Source organism: Marmota flaviventris, chromosome 5 (assembly GCF_047511675.1).
Source record: "Marmota flaviventris isolate mMarFla1 chromosome 5, mMarFla1.hap1, whole genome shotgun sequence".
Classification (NCBI taxonomy): Eukaryota; Metazoa; Chordata; class Mammalia; order Rodentia; family Sciuridae; genus Marmota; species Marmota flaviventris.
In genome coordinates this window covers 29860877-29881961 of record NC_092502.1, presented here as the reverse complement: position 1 = coordinate 29881961, position 21085 = coordinate 29860877, and the positions used below count along the sequence as shown (strand labels likewise).

Sequence of the window (21085 nt, the reverse complement as noted above, 5' to 3'; positions counted from 1 at the left end):
TGATTTAGAAGATAAATGACAGTAGAAAGAACTATAGCCCTTATTGTTATGGTTGATCTCAGAGTCGCAAACTTTCTCTCCCACTATGTGTCTTGTTTTCTCTTTAGTCTCAGATAATCACTTAGGCAGGTCTCAGTGTTTTGTTTTGTTTTGGTGGGGCTAGAGATTGAACCCAGGGCCTTGTGTATGCAAGGCAAGCACTCTACCAGCTGAGCTATGTCCCTAGCCCTTACCTTTTTTCTAATGGTATGACTCAAACCTTTCCTGGAATGTGTGAACCCTTAGTAATCATATCCTTTTCTGATGTTGCCACATGTATCCATTTACATATACAGTGAGGTAAAGGAATAAACAGTGGGTCATCTGGATTCCACACATAGTTCTCCTTGTTAGTATTACATTAAAAAACAAAGACAAAGCCCTTACCTCTACCTTCTGGACAGGGTTAGTTAACCTAGCCAAAATGGCAACTATTCTTGCCTGCCAGTTCTTGGGCCCTGGAGTTTAAAGTACCCTGGTGGCAACTGTAACTTGTAGTTCAGTGAGACTCTTGCACTGTACCCTGACTTCCAAACCTGCAGAGCCCAGATTTGTGGAAATAGGAAGCACCAAATCCTTTAGTGGCTTGTTGGGAGTAATAAGTGGGTGATCCTTGCTTCTACTGATTGGTTGCTGGGCCCATATATTTTTCCTGCTGTGTACAGCACCAGATGAAGGTCTCTGATTTGAAGTATATTATACATCCTAAAAAAAAAATGCATTCGTTTGTATTATTGTCCTCAAGCTAAAGTTCATCTGTGTCTTTGCAAGAGTATTTCAGAATTCTTTGGGGCCAGCTACTTCTGAAGTGGTCCAATGGTCATGGTTTGACTCCTGCCGTGGTGTACTCATCATAAATCCAAGAAAGACAATCCCAAATATTGAAATCCTGAAAGATTAAAATCCTAAAGATCAAATCCTGAAAATCATAACCTTGAAAGATTAAGATACTGAAAGCCTGCTACACCAGTTCTTCTCATTTTAAATAGGTTTTTGTTTTTGGTGCTGCGATTGAACCCAGGGTCTTGTGCATGCTAGGCAAGCACTCTACCACTGAGCTTCATCCCCACCCCACCCCAGTTCCCATTGGGAAAAAGAGGTTATTAAAAAAAAAAAAAGGGTAGAGGGTTGGGATGTAGCTCATTGGTAGAGCATTTGCCTAGCATGCACAAGGCTTTAGGTTTGATTCCTAGCACCACCAAATATAAATGAAAAAGGTCAAAAGCTGAATCTGAGTGGTTGAGAGTACATATAGAATGGATTATTATGTAGGTTATTCTCTCATGCCTTCCAGAAAGCTTCATCAGAGAATGAAAAGAATTTAAGAAGCTCAGTGATCTTCTGACTTCATGACACTTGCTGATAAATAATAGAGTGTTAGAAAATATTTAAATTGTGACTAATCTTGGTTAGGAATTTGACTGTTGAAGAAGATAGACTTCATATTTACTTCTAAATCTAACAGAAAAACTAGCACATACTTCACCTTGGTTATTGAATGGCACTTTCAGAACTGTCCCTACTTTCTTTTTCTTTCTTAAATATTTACAATTTATGCTCCTGTTGCATCTGAAAGTTTGAATTTATCTGCTTGTTTATTAATGACTGGAAAAAATGAAGCACTTTATAATGCTTAGTTTGAATGTTTGGTGTACTTCGCAGAAGAAAAATAGGTTTCATTTGAATTTCTAAACTACAGTAACAGATTTTTAAATTGGGTGCAATCGAGGCTTCTAAAAGCTAATTTCAAGCTGTTACTCATAAAGTTGTTTCGTTTTTCTTTCTTTCATTTAGCACAGTGCACTTGCTGGAAAATTCAGATTAGTGTATGGACTACTTTGATGAGGCAGTGAGGGAAAAATATGTCTCCACTGGCATCCTGGAAGGGTGCTGGAAGGCTGATGAAATTCCAGGAGTTCTTAATGAATTAAAGCTTGGTTTTCCTGAAGAAAAGAAGATAGACACCATTGTTACTCTATGATTACCAGTATTATTTCACCAAATTTGTGGTCTATATATGAGCACATGTAGAATGGATTTCCACTTATCTAAAACAATATAGAAGTATGATGTAAAACTTGGGAAGATGTAATAGGGAATGCTCATGTTCAAAATGCTATATATCAGATCATAAAAGAAGCTCAGAATGAGTAATGCCATGAAGAAAATGAATGTGAAAATACTCTCTGAGAAGAGCCGTGTCCCCCTCCCCAAATAAGCAGCTATTCCCTTCTGATGTAATACTTAAAAACATAATGATAGTTAAGAGTCAGTAAGCTCTTACAGTACCCATAATCTGCCCCTGAAATATACTTCATATATCAAGTTTTCCTTTAAGTTTTTTCCTTTTTAAAAAATTTTCTTCTAATTTAAATTGTCAGCAATATTTTTTACAATTTGTTAAGACAACATTCTCAATGCTGAAAGTCTAAATTGTGTAAAGAGTGAGTATTCTAATCAGAATTCTAATGTGTTTTCCCATTTTTTGCAAATTTGGCTCCATAGAAGTATATTATCACAACATTGCTTTGTGTAAGCATGTGCATGTATGTAAAAATGTTGAAACTTTTTGTAAGTGAAGATATATTTTTTTGAGTATCTGCATTTGTGAAAGATAAAATTTCTTGAGATCCTGGTTCTGAGTAACTGTATGTGGTGGTGGTGAGCATCACAGTTTTTCAATTGTATACATCAGAAGACTTAGGTTGTCTGTCATGGTGTTTCACATGAATATAATTATAAAACTAGGTGGACATAATTACCAGCCATACTGATACACGAATTAAACAGTTTACTGTTTGATCTCTTTTTTTATGCATATGGCTCATCTGCTCATAACTGTTACACCCACATTTGCAACTGTGCTTAGTATACCTGAGTGTTTGCTTGTAAAACTGTGCATGTTGACAGTGCACACCTCTTTTCCTAGTTCTAGGGATGCTTAGGCAGGAGGATTTCAAGTTCATGTCCAGCCTGTCACAAAAAATGAGGTGGTTTGGGTGTAGCTCAGTGATGAGTATTTTGAGTTCAATCCCAAGTACTAAAAGAAAAACAATAAATCTATATGTCATTGCCTACTTTATTGAGTAAAATGTCCCATGAAGTATTCAGTCATATTTTTACACATTTTCTTTAAAAATTTAAACAAATATATTAAAGATTTTTAAAAATTGTTTTCTGCAATTATATCTCATAATTTTCATCTTTTGGAATTTTAGACTTTAGGGATTTTGGTCTTTGAGGATTTCAACAATTGGGATTTTGGCATTCAGATTTGTGTCTTTCAGGATTTGGGTTCAAACCCCTCCTTTACTTTTTTGCTCTGAGTTGAATCTACTGGTAGGACATTTTGCTGCATGGGATTTCATTCCTGTGGCTCAGGTATTCATAAGCCCCTGATTGTAGACTTGGTTGAAGCTCCAAGAAAAGAAAGACAAACCCAAATCCAGACAATAGAGATGCCTGCAAAATGATTTTCAGAGATGGGAGGGACATGTTCCTAAGTAACTGGTTATTCTTGCAGAATAGTGTTATATCAGGAGCTCAAATGGTTGATCTCTGTTGCTGATAGATCGACCTGGATTAAGTGGGAATTCATTCTGTTAAACACATACATGGCCTCAGTCTTGTGTCAGCCTGGTCACTCCATTCATGTACTCATTGTGCTAGTTCGGGGATATCTGATGGTGAAGGCTAGCTAGTGTTAACCTGGCCAAGTCTTTTTGTTATTGTAATTTTTTAGTGACTATTCCATGGTTGATGTTTTTGATGAACATTGGTAATTTTGATTTCAGGAATATTCCCACCATTTCATAACTGAAAAAGCATGGTTTTCAGTTCTCAAACTGGTTTTGTAGTTCTTAAACTGGTTTTGTAAACAGTATGATTTGTGCTGAACACCTGCTTCTGGGAATCTGGAAGACCTTCCCCAATAAACACTTGAAGCACTGTTTTTTTGTTTTTGTTTTTGTTTTTTTTTAATTTTATGTTTTTAGACACCTCACAGGTGTTACACTTTAATGTTGGAGGAATTAATTGCATCTACTTGGTGACTTTCCTGGGAGAGAGGACTTTTGGAAACTTGTGCCTGGTGTCTGCTAGATTTTTTTCCACCACTCTTACTGCCTGTATTGTGTGATGCAAGTGTCAAGGTTATTTGCATTATAGTCTGGACCTTCTGCAGATCACTTTACTTTTTGAAGCCATACTCAAAGCTGATGGTCTTCTGTGGCACCCAGAACAGTATTTCTGGGTGTAGAATGTGGTACCTGCTAGTCACATTGCTTCCTTTTTGTTGTTGTTGTTGTTGTTGTTGTTTTTTTCCTTTCAGTACTGGGGATTAAAATATAGGATTTCATGAATGATATAGGCAAGTACTCCCCAACGCTGTGCTTCCTTATTCCTGGGAGAAGGTGTAAAATATAGCAGTTAATCTTTAACATTTGAAATGGGTTTCTTGTAGGCTACATGTAATTGTGTTTTGCTTTTCTCATACAGTCTGACAGTCTCTCCCTTTTAATTTGTGTGTTTAGACCATTTACATTTTATGTAATATGCTTAGGTTTAAAATCTACCACTTGCTGTTTCTTTTTAATTTGTGTCATTCTTTGAATCCCCTTTTCTACTTTTTTTGCCTTTTAAGTTGTTATTTTTATCTCCTTTGTTGTCTTATTAGCTATTAATTCTTCTATTATTATGGGAGTTGTTAATGGGGCTTATAGTGTGCATCTTACACTAACTTATATATTGTGTAAGAATCTTACACACAGTATGCCTCCATATTTACCTCCTGAATTTAGAGGGACGTTTCAGTTCTACATGTTATAAACCTTGTAATATGTTGTTGCTTTAAGTAATCAGTTATCTTTTAAATTTGTTCAAGCACCACATTAAAGACTTTTGCACCAGTTGATCACATATACAAAGGTATTCCTGTAAAATTATATGGCCTAGTGACATCATAGCCATCTTAATTTATGTAAGTATACTCAATGATGTTTGCACAATGAGATCACCTAAGGATACATTTCCTAGATTGTATCCCAATAATGAAGCAACATGTGACCCGCTAGATTTTCATCTGGTGTTATCTTCCACCTCATGAACACTTTTAACTTTATTTTTTAAAGAGCAGGTCTGCTGGTGATTAATTGGTTCAGATTTTGTTAATCTGAAAAATATTTTGCCTTGGTTTTTGAAAGGTATTTTGACTAGAAATAGAATTTTAGGTCTATAGGTTTTTTGTTTTGTGTTCTTCCCTGTCCTCTGTTTGGGACTTTGAAGATGTTACTTCGGTGTTTTTTAGATTGCATTTTTTCTGACAAGTCTGCTATAATATTAATTCTTGTTCCTCATTTTGTAATTTGTTTTCTTTCTCTGGCTGCTTTTACAAATTTCTGTTTATTCCTCTTTTTAAGCAATTTTCTAATAATGTATTTTGGGATTATTTTATTTCTTGTGATTGAGGTTTGTTGAGCTTCTTGGGTATGTGAATTAAGTGTTTTCATCAAATGTGGAATATTTTTCCATGATTCTTCAAATTTTTTTTTTTTTCTGTTCTCCCTTTCTCATAGCATTACTGTAATTATCCAGTGGCTTACTGGGGCATGTGCTCTCTAGCTGGTTTTTATTTTGGTCTCTTTTAAATTTTTCCTCTTTAATTTCTATTGCTGTCTTTCAATTTATAAGTCTTCTCTAATGTCTACTGTGTTGTTAGTCTTATCCCATGTATTTTTTTTATCTCATACATTGTTTTTTATCTTTGGTAGTTAATTTTTAAGTATATTCTTATATGATTATTCTTTTGTATTATCTTGAACACATGGGATATATATACATAACACACTTTAAAATGTCTTTTTCAACAAATTCTATTCTGCATGTGATGATTTAGTCAGTTTTGATTTGTCTTCCTTTTCAGAATTTGTTTGTTTCAGTTTTCTTCCCATGTCTGGTAATAGTTGACTGGGTACCAGAAACTGTGAATTTTATATGTGCCAGGTATTTTTGTATTTCTATAAATAGTCTTGAGGTTTGTTCTAGGACTCATTTAAGTAACTTGAAAATAGTTTGAAACTGTTTGTGGCACCTTTAAGTAACTTGGAAACAAGCTTTTTTTTTTCCCCCTTCTGGTACTGGGGATTGAACCCAGAGGTGCTTAACCACTGGGCCACATTCCCAGTCCTTTTTGTATTTTATTTAGGATGTCCTGAGTTGCTAAGTGTCTCACTAAGTTGCTGAGGGTGGCTTCAAATTCGTGATCCTCCTGCCTCAGCTTCCTGAGCTTCCAGGATTACAGGTGTGTGTCACTGCACTTGGCTTGGATCATATATTTGAGCTATGTTATAATGTTATATAGCACCAGGATAGCACTTGGTGCTATCCATCATTGAGTATATACATCATTGAGTATATTTACATAAATTAAGATGGCTATGATGTCACTAGGCCATATAATTTTACAGGAATACCTTTGTATATGTGATCAACTGATGCAAAAGTCATTAATTTTGCCCCCAAATCGAGTCCAAAGCCTTCTAAGTACTCCATTATATGTGCTGTGAATTAGGAGATCTTAAAGACTTGTATGGTGAGAACATGAACTGTCCCTGTTTCTGTGTACATTGTGGATCTTGTTCCCTCTTACCCAGGGTGTTGAGGTTAGCCTCAACATTTTGGCCCAGATAATTCTGTTCTGTGCATTATAAGGTGTTTAGCAACATCTTTAGTTTCTATCTACTTGATGCCAGTCGCACTCTACCACCACCAGTAGCACCAGTAGCAATAACCTGAAATGTCTCCAGACATTGCTAAATGTCATTCAGCAATGACAAAATCAGTCCTCAATGAAGACTACTACATCAGTCCTTTTAGGTACTTTCCTTTTTAACCTGACTTCAAATATTTCTTCACATGCATGCCATGATCCATACTTACTCAAGACTCAAGAGAATCTTCTGTAGATTTCTGGAACACATTTTGTATGTAGCTCCCTATGCATCTCCTTCTTGCTCTGCAAATTTTAGTCACTTCTACTTCCTGGGTCCAGCTTTTTCTCAACTCAAGATACTACCAGGTAATGAGGTGGAGTAATCATTTGTATCACTTCATTTGTTTATTCCCTTTCAGATGCCACTGTTCTTTGGTTCTTAATACCCTATCGAAAAATGTTTTTTTCCTATATTTGTGTTTACTTTTAGTAGTTTTAAGTGGATACTGAGTTTATTTCCTCTTATTACATCTTGACCTAAAGCTGAAGTTGTAACAGTTGGTCTTTTGCTTTGTAGGGAATGTCCAGAAGTGCCCCTAACCACCCCTAAAAAACTTAAGTGGCAGGTCTGTGAATCTTCATAATGTTTATCTCCCAACTTCTGGAGCATATGTGTATTACCTAGTACTCTGTAGTATCAACCACCTGTGGATTATTATGTTAATTCTCTCCAGTCAGTATGATGTCATCTGTGTAATAGATCATGAGGTGTAGATATCTGCAGACTATGGTGTAGCAGAGTGGGCAAATTAAAATAGCTTTAAGCAAATATAATTTAGAATTGCCCCACATAAACACACACTTTTTCTGATCTTAAATTATAATTGGAATGGAAAAGGATGCATTCACCAAATCAGCACTACTTGAGGATTGCCTAGCTTCAGTAACAATATTTTGTCTGGGATTACAGATGCAAGTAGGGCTGGAATTTGATTAAATCTGTGATAGTCATTTTTTAGGATCCATTTGCTTTCTGCTGCAGGGTTCACACATATTAAAAAGGTATGATAAGGATCATAACTCCTGCATATTTTAAGTGTATTTATTTGTGACACTAGTCTTTGCTAGTTGTCTTAATAACCTACTGGAAAGCTTATCTTAGTTTCTTTTCTTCTTTATTGTCATCTGATAATTGGCAAGTTGCATATCAAAATTTGGGTGGCAGTGTTTGGGAATGGTCTGTCCTTATATAAGAGCATTATTCTCATAACGGAATAAAAAGGTACATTTTATGTGCAGAATTTAAGCTAATCTATTATTATTATCACTAACCAGTAATCTTAAATAATGTCAGTGGTAAAATACTCCTTTCCAGGGATGTCTACTACTCTCATGTCTCATGTTGTTTGTTGTTGGGTTTTTTTTTTTCCTTTTTAATCTATTTATTTATTTATTTTTAAAGGCAAATGACCCTTTTTGTTGGGTTTTATTTATTTTTTGTTGTGCTGGTACTGGGGATTGAACCCAGGGCTTGGTGCTTGCTAGGCAAGCACTTGGCCACTGAGCTGCTGTATTGTTGCTCTTAGTTGATGTTATATTGTGTTGTCCTGGATACTTCTGTTTGTTTTTTACTCCTGGTTATCTGAGTGAGGGCTAAAGAAAGATTCCCTATCTCTTTCAAAGAGTGAACAATGTCCATTGAATATAATTTCATTTAGTGGTAGATTATACAACTTTCATGTGCCATTCAGTTATTCATTCATTCTCTTTTAGAAAGAGATATTCTTTAGAAAGTCATATTTTAATGGAATACGAATAAAGTGGGTCTTAAAAAGGGGTTGTCAGCCAGGCTGCTTAGAGATATGGAATCTGCAAATATTGAGATTATATAATCTACAGAAAACAAAAAAAATTAACAAGGATGAGATAATTGTTTTCAAATAGTTTGTTGTCACTGAAAAAGAAAAGGTTACCTTTACTTGGAAATAAAATAATGAGTTCATATATTTTTGTATTAAATAATGTGTGTTTGGCTTTTGATGTGTTTGTGTTGAGGAGTTGTTCCTGTGCAAATAGAGGGAGCTCTTTTTTTTTTTTTTTGAGGGAACTTTTTCTTATTCAGGTCTTTTACCATTCTGTCTCTTCCATAGTTAACAGCTCTGTGATAAATATGTGTGTGCTTAAAATCAGAATTGTTTGGTGCCATTATGTTTTAAATAGTATATGTGAAAAATAAATTCCTTTCTGTTCCACAGGACTTAAATACTATTTATTCTTATCTTCATGGAATGGAAATATTGTCAAATCTCAGGGAGCATCAGCTTAGGTAAGTGTGGTGTTGTGTTTAAGAGCATGTGCCATGCAGTTATTCATTCATTTAATCTCCTTTCCTATTTCTCATACTGTTTTAAGTACTTGACATATACAATATAGATTAGATCCCTACTTTCCTTTGGTTTTTGTATTGGTGGGGTGGGATTTGGGGGTTGTGGGAAAACACTATAAAAACTGTATATAATATCCAGGAATTATAAGTACTGTGAATACAATAAAGCACAGTGGTGTGAAATAAACCGAGTAGCTACTTGAATTTAGATGGTCAGTGAAGACCTCTCAAAAGAAGTAATTTTTTAAATAGAGACCTGAATGACAGAAGGAAGCTAAGCCAAGAGAGAGGGCTTTGGAGCTGGAACACAGAGAGAAAAGAGAGGTGGAGAATTGTGGAAAATGAGTTTGGATGGTGGTTATAGGGGCCAAGTCATTTGATGTTTGTTGGATAGTCATGGAAATTTACATTTCTTCTCCTCCTACTCCTTCCTCTTCTCCATTCTCTCCATCCTCTTCTCCTTGACTCTCCACCTCCCCCTTTTTTCCCCTCCCCTCCTTCTCCTCTTCCTTTTTTAGTTATGTTGGAGATTGAATCCAAGGCCTCGCACATCTTAGAACCATACCCCTAGCCTAAGAATTTGCCCCTTTTTTTGGTAGTGGGGATTGACCCAGGAACGCTTAACCACTGAGCCACATGGGCGGGGACCCCTTTTTATACTTTTAGAAACAGGGTCTCTAAGTTGCTTAGCCCCTACTTTTGCTAAGGTTGTCTTTGAACTCGAAATCCTCCCGCCTCAGCCTCTGGGATTACAGGCATATGCCACCTTGCCCAGCAGGAAATTTTATTTTTTCCTGAGCAATAGAGCCTTGACCAAGGCTTTTAGGCTGCAGTTTAGTCTCTCAAAAGTAGAGATAATAAAAGTGTCGGGGCCTGGGGTTGTGGCTCAGTGGTAGAGTGCTCGCCTAGCAGTTGTGAGGCCCTGGGTTCAATCCTCAGCACCACATAAATAAATGAAGATGTTGTGTCCAACTACAACTAAAAAATATTCAAAAAATTTTTTTAAAAATAAAAATAAATAAAAGTGTCTTTGTTACAGTGTTCTGAAGATTAAATGAGAGTAAGAATCTAAAGAAAAGCATAGTGCTTGGTATGTACTAGTTAGTGAAAATAAAACTGTTTTCTTTTTGGAGTTTGTATTAGTATTTGTGATACCAAATGCTTAAGATGATCATGATATCTTGTATTAAAGTGAAAGGAGCAAGGCACTTGATTTGGCACAAATCCCTGTGAAGAAGACAGCATCAACTTTTCTGAACCTCATTTTTTCCTGCAGTTTGGGCTATCTACCTGTTTATCTTACATCACTGATTATATTTGTACAACTTTTACTGTAAAAGAACTGTAAAACACTCTTGTAGTTTTGTATAACATTTTAGTTAAACATTTTTCTTCGTGACCTATTTATCTGACTACTTTTCCGGATGTTCTGTTTCTGATTATGGACCAGATTATTTCTAATTTATTCTTTTTTCTATATAACATAATTGAGGTGTTACTCTATATCAAATAAGTATATCAGGTAGAAAGAATACAAATAAAAACAGAGGAGTTAGTAATATTAAAAGTATTTTTTAAATGTAAATGTGTTTAACAAATTTTTTTGTATGTGCATTGCCTGTGCTAATAATTATTGTTCTTTACACTGAGGATATAGTAGTGAACCAAACAGTGGTCTAATTTTTCATAATGCTTATTCAGTATGAATTGACAGGTTTTATAATGTGTGTAAGAATTTTATGGTTAATGCCATTTAATATTATCTAGTTGCTCTTATAAAATATTACTATATTATATATTTTTAAACTCTTAGTTTAGGGAAAATTTAGTAATATGATTATTTTCTGTTGGTGTTATTATAATAAAATCTATTTTAAACAATTTTTACTTTTTAAAAATATATTAGATTAATGTCTGCAAGAGCACGCTATGAAAAGTACAGTGGCAACCAGATTCTTTTTTGGTAAGTATTCCGCAATTACTATAAATCAGTGACTTTTATGTTTAAATGTTGATTTTTAGCATTGAAATTCATTTGATTCTGAAATAATTGCCATAGATCAAATTGAAATATAATCAGAAACAATGAAGTATAACATATATAGAATGCAAAGTGTCCAGTGCAGCAAATTTTAATAAATATATACACCTGGGTAACTACTGTTACTAATGAAAATATAGAAGATACCACCTTTTCATCAGCTTTCTTTAGGAACAGTTACCACAGTGTGACTTCAGTCACCATAGATTACTTTTACCTCTTTTTGAACTTATGGGTAGTCTTTTGGTCAGGCTTTTGTTACTTAGCAGATATCTGTCCTAGGTTTTTAATGTTTTGCATTTGTTCTTTTTCACTGCTGTGCAGTCTACATTTGTGTGAGAATAACATCCATGCCACTATTAGTAGATATTTGGGGTAACTTTCAATGTTTTACTGTTGCGAATAGTAAAGTTTCTGTAGACTTTGCTCATCTTTTTATGCTCTTATGTACTTATTCTTGTTAGGCACATTCCTAGGAATAGAATCCTAGAAATTTCCATGTTCAATTTTAGGAAATTCTGACATTTTTCTGATTCAATTACAGTAGACATTAGCTGTGTGTAGTACAAGTTTCGGTTATTTCACATCTTTGACAGCTCTTGAAATTGTCAGGTTTTTTTGTTTTGTTTTTTTGTTTGGTTATTTCTAATTTAATCATTCTATTGATTGTTACATTATCTCGTGATGGTATTTTACATCTCCCTATTTACTAATGATGATGAATGATTTTAATGTTTTTATAGGATATTTGGATAGCCTCTGGTAGGAGATCCTGGTGGAAGTTTTTGACCATTTTTTTTTTCATTTGAGTTATCTGTCATGTTTCTATTATATGTAAATATTCTTTATTAATTCTGAATCAAAATCTTCTGTTGGATATACTTATTATAAATACTTCCCACCATGTACAGTTTTTCTTCTTCACTCTTTTAATGGCATCTTCTGAGGAAGAGAAATTCCTAAATTTGTTAGTTTGTCTCTTTGTGATTAGTGCTTTTCATGTCCTGTTTAAAAAGTCAAATCTTTCTCTTAAAATTGTGAAGATAATCTTTAGGTTTCCTTTAAAAGTTTTTATGTTTTTTCTCTCAAAATTAATTTTACAGTTCATTTTGGAAATTATTTTTGTTGGCAGTGCAGAGTGTAAATTCCAAATTTATTTCTCTTAATTTTAAAAATGTTTATTTCAAAGTAATAAATCAGGTGTGGCGGTGCACTGTTGTAATCCCAGCTATTCGAGAGGCTGAGGCAGGAGGATTGCAAGTTCAAGCCTCAGCAATTTAGTGAGGCCCTAAGCAACTTAGCTAGACCTTGTCTCAAAATGAAAAATATAAATAGCTAAGGATATGAGTCCATTTACATTTTTGCAAATCTAATATGTGGTTGACAGATTCTCATAGTTGTCTGCTTTCAATCTACTGTGATATATTTTTTTAAATCAAGTAAAAAGTTTTTATAGTTATGTAAAACAATAACAGACAAATGGACCAATAAACAAAGTAAACTAGAAAGACATACACACATACAGTCACTTAGTTTAGAACAAAGTAGATGCTCCACACAGTGGTATAGAAATGCAATCCCAGCTGAAACAGAAGAGGTTGGAGAATAAGCATTTTAGTAGCTTATTAATAATAAGCATATTATTTTCAAATAATTTGGATATTCTTCTTTGATATAATACAAAAATTTGTTAAGTTTCTTACAGGTTAGTTGCAGTATGGAATCTGACTTTATCAGTGAATGTTTGGTACTCCATTGCATTATAAATCATTGATCTGTCATGTACTTTAATTAATTATTCACCCAGGTTTGATTTTATAACACTATGTCTTAGTCATTTGGAAAATATTGCTTGTTGTACTAGGTTATGTTGTTTTTATAATTTGACACATTTTATGTATTATAAAAAATGACAGTTATTATCACTCCTGATTTCTTCCAAAAAGTTTAGGAAAGTAGGAAGTTCAATAATGTATAATTTAAATTTTGAGTAAAATTCGGATTTTATCATTGTCACAATTTATTATATATCTCTGTGGATGTCCAGTTGACCCAACATCATATATTGAAAAATATCCCTGTTGAACTTTAATGGAATTTTTGCTTGGTTGGGTGGGTTTTTTGTTTTGCTTTGTTTTACTGGTGTGGGCCCTGGAACTCTCTTCCACCAAGTTACATCTTTTGCCCTTTTTATTTATTTGAGTGTCTTACTAAGTTGCTGAGGCTGGTCCCAAACAGGAATCCTCCTGTTTTAGCCTCCCAAATAGCTGGGATTACATGTCTGCATCACTGTGTATAGCATCCGCTTTGTTTTAAACTAAGTGATTGTGTATGTGTGTGTGTGTGTGTGTGTGTGTGTGTGTGTGTATTGTTTATCTTGGTCCATTTGTCTATCAGATGCCATTATTAATTACTGTGGTATATGTTGACATTTGGTAGCATGTATTTTGTATGCTATTCTTGAAGATTGTCTTAATTAGTATTTTGCTCTTCAATTTTAAAATCAATTCATCAATTTCCACACATATATACACACATAAAAACCTTTTGGACAGCTGGGGGGTTGAGTAGCATTAAATCTAAATCATTCAAGAGAGAACCCATGTTTTTATAAATATTATCTTTCTGTCTGTTATTTGTATATTCTTTCATTTAATTTTTCACAAGAATGTTTTAGACAGATATTTTTACTGCAGACAGAATTCTAGCATTGCAGTTTTGTTTTTGTTTTTTTCTTTTAATACATTTAAGACATGTTCTGGGTTCTGTGTATTTGAGGACTCAGTAACATTATTCCTTTGCAGGTAACATGTTTTTGTTTCTACCTCTGGATTTTATTTATTCATTTATTTTTTTAAACTTTGGTATGGGGGTGTGAATCCAAGGACACCTAACCACTGAGGCACAATCCCAGCCCTTTTTCCTTTTTATTTTATTTTAAAAATTTGTTTTAATTAGTTGTACATGACTTCCTTTTTATGGTTTATTTTGAGACAGGATCTGCATAAATTGGTTAGGACCTCACTAAGTTGCTGAGAGTGGTCTCACCTCCTGAATCACTAGAATTACAGGCATGTGCCACCACTAGAATTTTTTTCTTTTTGCTTAGTTAGATGTATCTATTTTTCCTAAATATGATTTTCTTTGTATTTATTTTGTTTTGGGGTTTATAGAACTTCTTGATTCTTTGATTTAGTAGCTTTATCAATTTTGAAAAAAATCTTTCCAATTTTTTTTATTATTGCTTATTTTCTCTTTTTCTTTAATTTTGTCCTTTATTTTCTTTACACTTTTTTCTGTATTTGCTGTTCTTTTTCTCTGTTACTCTGTTCTTACTAACTTACTTCTGTTTTGTGAATTCTTGTTTTTTGTTACTGTAGATCTCAGTGCTTAGGTCAAGTTCTCGATCTTATCTGTTTTCCTGAATGTATTAGATAAACTAACTTCTTTTTATTATTGGTTCTAAATTTTTTGATTCCATTCTTAGTGAGGATGGTAGTTTTTATTTTTATTATTATTTTTTTAATTTTAGTGGTATACCAGGGATTGAACTCAGGGGCACTCAACCACTGAGCCATACCCCCAGCCCTAGTTTGTATTTTTATTTAGAGATTGGGTCTCACTGAATTGCTTAGTGCCTTGCTTTTGCTGAGGCTTTCTTTGAACTTGTGATCAGTGCCTCAGCCTCCCCAGCCACTGGGATTACAGGCGTGCAGCACTGTACCTGGCTGAGGATGGTAATTTTAATTGAATGCCAGACATTGTATGAAAAGTTACAGAAATACTGTCTCCCCTTAGGAAGTATTTAGAATTTTGTTTTGTTTGACATGCAGAGTACAAACATCTTGATGCAGTTGAGAATACTAAATGATATATACTTTTCTTCTAATAATTTCTACTTTCTCAGTGAAATAGGAATCAAGAGTTGAGATAAGGAAGAAGAGATTGTTATTTGAAGAGATTAGGATAATGGATGTGTTCAGAAACATATTATGGTTGCTAGGCAACTTTAAGAGCCCATTTGAAATTTGTGATGGTTGTAATTTTGTTTGTGGTACTGGTGATTGAACCCAGGAGTACTCTACCACTGACCTATATCATATCGCCAGCCCTTTTTATTTTTTTTGAGACAGTATCCCACTGAGTTGCTTATGTGGACCTTGAACTTGGTATCCTCCTGTTTCAGCCTTCCCAGTAGCTGGGATTATAGGTGTGTACCTGGCTGTGATGGTTATGGTTGTTTTTTGGTTTTTATTTTTAATCAGCTATGTTCTGCTGTGGTATAGAAGTGGAGTAGGTAAAAAGTTGGATTTATTTAGCTCACTAAATACATAAAAGGAAAGTAGGGAGAATCAAGGGAGTTTTTCCAAAGAAGTGATAGTAGTAACTTAACATGAAAGGTACAAAAGGGGGGAATAGAAAAGAGACATGAGATTGATTATGGAAGTCTGAATGTTAGAATCAACTAGAAGGAATCCAGTGGGATGCTTGAGCCTTCTGATTATGAAAGTCTTATAGTTACTGCTAATGCAAGATTTCTTGTGTTTGGCCATGGAAGTGATTGCCTGAAGTAAAGTAGAGGAAAAGATCTTTAAAGAAGAGATGAAGTGATTCAGAGGCTGTCATTTCGGAAAGACAGAAACAATGTTAGAATGCTTACCATATTTCAACACATAATCATCACAGATTTTTATGCCAAATTTTTTGGTAAAAAAAAATGGTGCATAACATTTACAAGAAGCTTTCTAAAAAAAAAATTGTGCTAGTATTAAAAAGCATTTATTAATAAGCTGTCTTTGGTGCATTATTAGAATGCACTGAATACTTGGTGAACATTCATTAAAATTGAATAGTCCAAATCTACACACATCATTCTTTGTGACAATTTAGTCTTCTGTGTCCAAAAATTATGGACTAACCTCACTGTTTTCCTTACCTCACAAGCAGTCCGCAGCACCACTCATACGTTAGTACTGCAATGCTAGGCTTTCCAAAATTAGTGTCAGTGGGCCTGTGCTGAGAATTCTAAGTTTGTGTCTTGCAGTGCACAAGAAGACAAAAACGCATCTGTATGGCACTGGTGGGTACACTGCTGCTTTATTTATGTTTTAAGAGGCATGATGAACAAAATTATACCATGAATAATTGTGGATGAAAAGCTGTAAGCTGGTTTTTGCTTTGAATAAAAATGGGGTGTAACAGTTATGCTGTGGGGACAATTATGCAGTGAAATTTGGTATTTAAAAGTCAAGAATTAAAATCTACAAGAAATGAGAGGACCATGGTGTTCGTAATAGTTTGCATTAGAGAAGGACAGTGAATGGAATGATCTGATGATCTAAGATTCATCAGGGCGTTGTTAGGAGAGGAAAACAATGGTTTCAAACTGATTAGTAGATAGAAGAGATTGTCCTATCTCTAGGCTAGTGGTAGGAGTACTGTGTAAGAGAAAACATTCACCAATTTTAAATGATTGTAAAGGAAGTAGTGTCCTCCGGAAATATTAAGAACACATTGAAAATAAAAAATATTTTTCATAGACTTAGTGGATGAGTTTTAGGACTATGAAAAGGTTGGGAGAAAGACTAATCAGAAACTAGTCCATTTAGGATTAGGCAGGTTAGATACTTGCAGAAGAAGGATAACAAGGGAGACCTAGGTTTTTGTGGTGATAGTTAAAGACTTCTTAACAATGTTTTTCTTTGAGTGGTTGGTGTTTCTTTATCTTAGGGGTAGGTAAGATCTTGTCTAGAAATTATTGTGGCTGTAAGTTTTCTTTTATTGTAAAAATTCATGATAGCAGGAAGGAGAAATGTTTTTCTTAAAGTATGTGATGCTCTTTTAAGTGCTTTCATTACTGTTTCTGGTTAATGAGTATGACTTGAACAAAGGCAGTTTGGGGATTTAGCCAATATTATATTAGGATTTATCCAACATAACATTTTAGTATTCACTTCTGTCAGGCGAGTGCTAAATCGGGAAATCTGAAAAATTAGAGCATTTGGTAAACGTAATTGAATTGCATATAAAGCATTAGTTATGCTTTGTGGTTTTATGACTTAGAAAAATATGTAATATCATAAAGCACAAGTTCTTTAATATGGCTTTAATTGGCTTTATTTATTTTGGTACTGGGAATTACACCCAGGGAAGCTTAACCACTGAGATACATCCCCACCTCTTTATTATATTTTGTTTAGAGAAAGGGTCTCACTGAGTTGCTTAGGGCCTCGGCCTTCCGAACCACTGGGATTACAAGTGTGAGCTACCACCCTGGCTTTTAATTGACTTTAAATTAGAATTATTTCAGTCAGATTAATAGAAACTCATTCAGACTGTGAAGCTATATGAAATTTTAAATCATGTATACATATAAATATAATTACTTGTGAATAGCTTTTGTCTATAAAGGTATTATTTTGTTTTCTATATGTAGATTTTCAACATCTGATGTCCTTAGTCTTCCCTATTTCTTCCTGGAAGTAACATATATTTGTGAGAGAATATTTTCCAATGTAAAATAAAATATAAAACAGTAGAATGTATCAATTGCTGAATTTCCCCTGGAGGACAGCATTCTTTCCTTTACCTTCCCTCCCCACATTCTTGAGAACTGGTTGCTACACATACTTTTGAGCAGGTCTTTCCATCTGAAAGTTAATAATAATAATAATAGTAATTCACCCTTAATCCCAATTCTTCCATGCTGTTTTTTGTCATTTCTTTTGTATGTATTCATATTTTCTGTATGATATGCATATGTTCTTTGCTGCTTTATATACAATTTTATTTTAATGTATCTCTATTTTATAATGATTGTATGATAGCTGTCATATTAATTGTACCATGATTATAAAACTATTCATAATACTAGATGTTTAGTTATTTAAACAGTATGAGATATTTAGATTACTGCTATGATTATGTTCTGTATATTTTTATTGCATAGATAATGGGAAAATTAGAAAACAGTTAAATAGAAAAACTAATTTATTTAAAATTATATTATACCGAAATAATAATTTCTTCGTGGTGAATTCCTCAGGAATAATTGTGAGAATAAAGGATATAACATTTTTATGGCTTGCACTGTATAGTACGCTATTGTTTTGAACAAAGTTTATGTTGGTAATGATTGTCAGTATCACTAAAAAATGAATAAACATAATTTTTATCACACCCCTTGGTAACATGCTAATTTGTGAGGATTTTTCTGAAAGTGTTTTAAATGTGTTTTCACTTTCATTTTCTATTACTACAGATAAGTGTTCTGTTAAGAATTATCTGCTTTTTTTCCCCATATAAATGCAGTTTTTACAAGACCCTAGGCCACGCTCAAAATTTCCCATGTTTCCAAGTATTGTTACATAGTTTTTATAATGATTTTTGCAATATTATCAGGATATATTCCATGTTGTGTATTTCATATTGAATCCATATATAAGTGAGCGTGTGTATTTATTTACTTGTTTATTTAAACAGCTCAGAAACTATTGCCAGATGTTGGTATATCCTGCTTTCTGGATCTGTACTTGTCAAAGACTCCATGGTTTTGCCTCCTTGCAGGTAAGTTTACATTAACTTCTTAGTGTATAAGGCAAAGTTAACATTGTAGTTGATTTCTCTCTTGTATTAAACTACTTTATGTAAAGTGTTTATTTTCTCTCAGTGGATGATACATTTTTTTTTGCATCTATGTCTCTTGTTATCAGAAGTAATCTGATAGGAATTGACTGAAATTTCATACTTCTTGAAGCTTACACTGTGACATTGTATCCACTTCCTGTTTGACCCATAGTTTTGTGTGGGATTTGATCTGATTTAGCTTGGCATTTGGATTTATAACATTATTGATTATTGAGAAACAGTATATTGTAGTAGATAAGAAATTATTTGTGGAATAAGGCAGACTAGATTAAAATCCTAATTTTGTCACTTCATAGTTATGTGACTGGACAAATATTAGTTTTCTTGTCTATGAAACAAGGATAATAATAATAATAGTAGAACCTGGATGAGTATTGTCATGAGGCTTTAGCAAGCTCTACTACTCAAAGCTCTCAACAGAAGTCTGTAAGGGTTTACACTCTAGAGCCACATACTCTACCACTTCTTGAGCAAATTGCTTAATCTCTGTACCTCAGTTTGCTCATTTGTAAAATGAGGCAGTAACAGCATCTATTTCATTGGCTAGTGCTAAGAAATAAATGAACTTATCTATTTAAATCTCTGACAGCAGTGCCTACCTATTAAAAGAAATTGCTCATCATAATTATTAAATCAAAGAGGAGAAGGATAATTAGATGATCAGTTACAGTATTCTTAGGGAATTTGGTCTTTTAGCAGTTCTTCAGATTTTTAAGCCTCAAATTATGCTTTGGTGACATAGAAATGTAATTTTTTCAATGACATTTCCCATAATATTGAAAAGAGACTTAAGCTTTTAAAATAAGACTTGCAGTTGCAGCTAACTGAATTTAGTGTATAGCTATTAAATTTAATTGTCAAAGTATGGAAAATGTCAGTTTAGATGCATTTTGAAAGTCATGTCTTGAGTTCTGAAACTTTATATTGCTGATTTTATTGATATAAAATCTTTGCTTTTTGACTGGTAGAATAAAATATATGGTTGACTATTTTTTACAAATAAATTATATATTAGTTCTTTGTTATTTAAATCTTTGGCTGTTATTATTTTCCTCTATATTTATGAAACTGCCTTTAATGGATTTGTGTTAAATTAGCCATTAAGACAGAATAAGCCAGGTTGATATTGCTTGCAGTTATGTTTTAGGATATTATTTTTCTTTTGAATATTTTCTCTCTTGCTGTTATAAATAGTAGAAAAATTTTTGTGAAGACTTTGTACCATCATTCAGCTACAATAATTTACTATTAGTTTGTGATTAAGACAGTGATGTTTAACTTTTTAAAGTAATGAATAGGAATGCATAAGGTTTTAAAAGACAAAGTCATGGTATGCATTAATATAGTCATCATGAACTTCATAAGAAACATACAAATTTGTTTAATCTCTATATTAAAGAACAATTCTAGGTCAGTTTTTTTGTATGTACGAAATATTTGTTATATCTAGGATGATTATTAGGATTAATGAGTTAATACAGAGAAACTACCTAGAATCATGTTGGCATATAATAATAAAATAATTTAGAGGTTTTGTTAATATTATTGTAGCATAATGTCAGTGGGATGTGATCATTATGGTACCCACAAAATATGATCACTACCTAGTACTAAGAGTAGGAGTAATAATATTTTAGTTTATAGAAATATAGCCATTTTACTTACATGAACAGTTTTATTTAAAGAATTCTTAACCCCTGAAGAGATCAGTTACTGTTTTAGTCAGCTTTTTCATTACTGTGACCAAAAAGACCTGATAAGGAGGAAAATTTTGAGGTGCATGGTTTCAGAGGTCTCGGTCTTTAGACAGTTGACTGTATTACTCAGAACCTAAGGTAAGGCAAAATATCATGGAGAAAAGATGTGGAGAAAGAAAGCAATTCAGGATATGGCACAAGTAAGCAAAAATAGAGTAAGCTCAGCTTACTATAGTTTTTTTTTGTTGTTGTTGTTGTTTTATGGTTACTATAGTTTCAGGGACAAAATATATACATCAGCGACCCACCTCCTCTAGCCACATCCTGCCTGCCTACAGTTATTACCCAGTTAATCCATTCAAGTGGGTTAATGCACTGTCCTAACACCTTACATCTAAACCCTAATAGCTACTAAGAACGAGAAAGGAGAATATCCCACAGCTGAGGGAGAATTCCCAAGAAAGGGATAAATTGAAAGGGGCACCCCTTCCCGTGACTGAAATTCAGATTTGGCTGGTGAATATGCTAGCTGCAAACCAGCAGATGGTGAAGTTCACTGGATTGCC

At 33.7% G+C, this 21085-nt stretch overlaps 1 protein-coding gene across 9 annotated transcripts in view; it reads left to right on the top strand.

Moving 5' to 3' along the window:
- LOC114080969 (rap guanine nucleotide exchange factor 6) overlaps nucleotides 1–21085 on the top strand; it is a 223218-nt gene that overhangs the window by 30766 nt on the left and 171367 nt on the right. For 7 of the 9 annotated variants that reach the window (XM_071612046.1, XM_071612048.1, XM_071612045.1 and 4 more), the window contains exons 2-4: nucleotides 9004–9074; nucleotides 11041–11097; nucleotides 18658–18741. In XM_071612046.1, the coding sequence (XP_071468147.1) occupies nucleotides 9004–9074; nucleotides 11041–11097; nucleotides 18658–18741 (212 nt within the window). Of the gene's footprint in view, nucleotides 1–9003; nucleotides 9075–11036; nucleotides 11098–18657; nucleotides 18742–21085 lie in introns of those variants that run through there. The other 2 variants (XM_071612049.1, XM_071612047.1) reach the window with 2 other exon arrangements.